The sequence below is a fragment of the Monoraphidium neglectum genome (assembly GCF_000611645.1).
Source record: "Monoraphidium neglectum strain SAG 48.87 unplaced genomic scaffold scaffold03683, whole genome shotgun sequence".
Classification (NCBI taxonomy): domain Eukaryota; kingdom Viridiplantae; phylum Chlorophyta; class Chlorophyceae; order Sphaeropleales; family Selenastraceae; genus Monoraphidium; species Monoraphidium neglectum.
The window spans coordinates 429-3,946 of NW_014009946.1; the positions used below are offsets into that span (position 1 = coordinate 429).

The 3,518-nt window shown below is 64.0% G+C and overlaps 2 protein-coding genes across 2 annotated transcripts; one reads left to right on the forward strand and one right to left on the reverse strand.

The window, feature by feature from the left end:
- Positions 1–906: 906 nt before the first annotated feature.
- Positions 907–1,158, forward strand: MNEG_13196 (hypothetical protein; the record flags this gene model as incomplete). Its single annotated transcript, XM_014038331.1, has 1 exon — positions 907–1,158. One exon carries the CDS (start codon positions 907–909, stop codon positions 1,156–1,158), a length of 252 nt encoding a protein of 83 aa, XP_013893785.1.
- Positions 1,159–1,581: 423 nt separating this feature from the next.
- On the reverse strand, positions 1,582–2,225 carry MNEG_13197 (hypothetical protein; the record flags this gene model as incomplete). Its single annotated transcript, XM_014038332.1, has 1 exon — positions 1,582–2,225. A coding segment is annotated over one exon (644 nt), but the record flags the coding sequence as incomplete, so codon positions are not given.
- Between the last annotated feature and the right edge of the window lie 1,293 nt (positions 2,226–3,518).

Here is a 3,518-nt window from a genome sequence, read left to right on the forward strand (position 1 = left end):
TAGCTGGCCTGTTGCACGGGCTGTGATGCTGCCAGCCTCAATGTAAGAGCAGCATGGCTGCAAACAGCGGGAGACTGTCATCCTCATGGTGCGGTAGATTATTGGAGCATTGCACCAAGCTAAACTCCTGCAACCGCTGCAACGCCGCACCCAGTTGAGGTGTGGGCGTGACCGGTGTTGCCCTACGAGCTCAGCTTTGAGCCTTGTTGCACGCAGCACGTGGTTTCAGGCCGTATGCTGATTCCAAGGCACAGCAGCAAGGTGTAAGCGAGTGCAAGGATGAGGAGGATGCACGACGTGTCCGCAACCTGCTGACTGCGTAGCAGTTGCCGGCCAAGGCGCTGCACCTGTGGGCAAACCTCGGCGCGACTTCGTGACGTTGTTTGAGACTCGCTGAATCTTCGCATGAATCAATGTACGTTGAGGACGCTCAGAGACCCTAAATGAGACCACGCGTGTGCAAGTTCTCGCTGCGCTGATTGTCCGAGCAGTTGTGCTCCATCTGCGTTTTGACTTCTGAATCAGCCAGAGAGGCTTCATCGCAACGTGGCAGCAGCCACCTTGGCCATGCTCTCGATGCTGCGGGTTCCTGCGCAGCGCCACGCGCTGCGCCGCCAGATTGGGGGGGTTGCCGCAGCACCAGGGACAGAGCAAAACAACAAGAAGGTTGGGGGCACCATCCACAAGGGCTGCCCTGCGCAGGTGCTGCACCCCTGCTTGGTGTGGGTCGGGCTTTGGGGGGCGGGGGGCAGGCGGCTGGGTGAGCCGAGGGCGCTTCCGGCCTGCGCCGGGGCGTTGCCAGCGCTGTTTGATTGGTCGGAACTGCTGCCACACGTGCCTGGACCCCTGTTCACCCGTCTCGATCCGGCCCTACCCACCGCTTGCACCCAGCTCCGGGGGCCGGACATGTGGAACGTGGCTGGCCAGCTGCTGCTGGGCGTGCTCGGGGCGACCGTTGCCTACTTCGGGAAGGACTTCATCGCCGACACGCGCGACAGATTCGATAAGCTCGACAACAAAATCGAGAAGCTCGCGTCCAACGACGCCAGGCTCGAGGCCAAGCTCGATGCCAAGTTCGACGCATTGATCCACTCACAGCTGCTGGACCGCGTGGCGCGGCTGGAGGATGACCGCATGTCATCCAGCAGGGGCAAGTAGAGCGGGACGGGCGCATACAAGCACGTAAGGGTAGTTGCGTCCTTCCCCCGCCAGCCCCTGTGATGTGTTGGGATGAGCCGATGCCAAGGCACAGGGCCAGAGTGTTGCGGCTCACTGCTTCGCTTTTCCTCGGCCGCCCATTCCTCACTCTGGCTTTTGTGTATGGTATGTTGCAAGGCACCCGCGCGGCTGGCTTCCGCAAAAATGCCGCAGCCAACTTGGAGGGTGCCATGCAAGCGTTGATGTTGAGCGCACGCCTATCACGGCACTGTGCATACGGCAATCAGGCTGCCTTGGTGGCATGGGCAGGTGGACTCCTGGTCCCTCTCGGCTCCCCGCCTTGATGTGCAAGTAAATGGGCTCCGCCATCTCTCTGGCGGGGCCGCGTGTTGCACCCGCGCAGCAGCAAGCCACCATTGTTCCTCATGTGCGTAGCGGCCTGGCCGGCCGGGGTGGGGTTGGTGCCGCCACCGCCGCCGCCGCCGCGCCATCACTGTCTGCGGCCGCGCCACGGCCGCCCACATCTGCCCTAGCCAGGCCGAGATGCCATGCATTGGGCGCGACACCGAGCCCAGCGTCGCACACAGCCCGGCGCGTCCGTCGCCGCCGTCGCCGCCATCCAAAGGTGCCGCTCCCCTGTGAGCCCCGCGGCCACCGCCGCCAAGCCGCCCTGGTCCTCGGTGCCGCCGTTGCTGCCTCGCCCGCTCGAGTGGACCGTCCCCCGCGGACCGCCCCCCGCCCGAGCTGCCCGGGGCAGATGCTGCCGCATCCCCCCGGGCCTCCTCCTCCACCGCCGCTGCCCCCACCATCCTCCGCGCCGCCACTTCTGGCCGCGCCATCGCCGGCGGACAGGCGGCCGCGGCGCCGCCGCTGCTGCCGTCGCCTGATGTGCCCACGCCCACCTCGCCGCCGCCACCGGCCGACGCAGCTCAGCCAAGGCGCCAGCTCGCGTGGCTTGCCCAGGGCCTTCACGCTCCGCAGGGTGTGCGCCTGCGCGCTCTGCACGCCTGTGCGCCCTGCACCGCGCGCCTGCGGCCACGCCGCGTTGCGCGGGAGCGCTGCTATCCCTGTGGGGGTGGTGGGGGCAGGGCGACCTGCTGACGCCGCCTTGGCGCGCTGCCGCTGGGTGGCCGCGCTGCTGTCTCTGCCTTGAGGCTGCTTCGCTTCTGGTTTCGCCTCGACCTTTTGGGCCTTCCGGCCTGCTACCCCCTGTTTGTAATGTGTTTTGTGTTTCACCAGGATAACCTCTGTGTATATACAAGTAACCAAGCAATCACATCAGCAATCGCTTGACCATTTTTTTGTGTTACTCCGTGGCCACGCAGGAGGGTAGAAAATGGCGGTCCGCCCACATGGCAGGCAGCGGCGCGTGCGGCAGCAAAAGCTATGCCGGTTGCAAGCCACAGTCAACTGCCCATGATTGAGGTGGATTGCTGTGAGGACTGTTGCAGTGCTGTTGTGGACGCTGATGGGAGATTGCCTGGTCATGTGGATAAGGATAAGGATTGCTACAAGATCCCGCGGTCCCCCGCTCTTGGAGCCATCCAGGCTCACGGGATGTAGCTTTGTAGCATCAGCGGTGTGTGACTGGGGCTCAAGTGGCCACTGTTCGCCGTTCAAAGCATGCGTGAGCCAAGGCAACAAGTGTTCGCTGGTCTGCGCTACGCACAAAGGCGTACGAGCGGGCGTGTGCAGGCAGGTTCGCGAACAAGGGTGCAAAGCACAGCGCAGCGTACGGTACGGCACACGAGCTTGGCGGCTGTCCGCGCTCGGTGCCAACACGCATGCATAGAGCCTGGGCGCCGGCGCGCCGTCGGACGGCGCGCCGGCATGGTCTGCCGAGCGCATCTCGCGCCCCATGCCCTCCTGCCCTGCGTTTGAGCTTGGCGGCTGCTTGCGACCTCGGCGAAGTCATACCTGCAGGTCAGAAGCCAAGCTGATGGGGTTGTGATTGGACCTTGCAACCCCGGAATCTCCTCGCTATGCTGCCGTGTCCGCACTCAGCAGAACCTCAGCAGGAGGTTGCTGAAGCGTCGCGCATCCTCCTCACCCTCGCACTCCCTTACACCTTGCTGCTGCGCCTTGGAAAATGCATACGGCCTGCAACCACGCGCTGCATGCAGCATCGCTCCGACGAGCATGGAGGGCAAAAGCGCTGATGCCACGCCCCAAATGGCCCGAGCACCATCGGGCGTTGCAGCATTCGCAAGAGGACATTGCGGTCCACTGCTCCAAGGCTTCTGCGCACCATGATGACCAGGCTTTTGTGCTGTTCGCAGCCATGCTGCTCTAACTTCAGGCCTGGCAGCATCTGTTGTAACAACATCTCAGCCTTTGCAACAGGCCAGCTATCCGGGCAC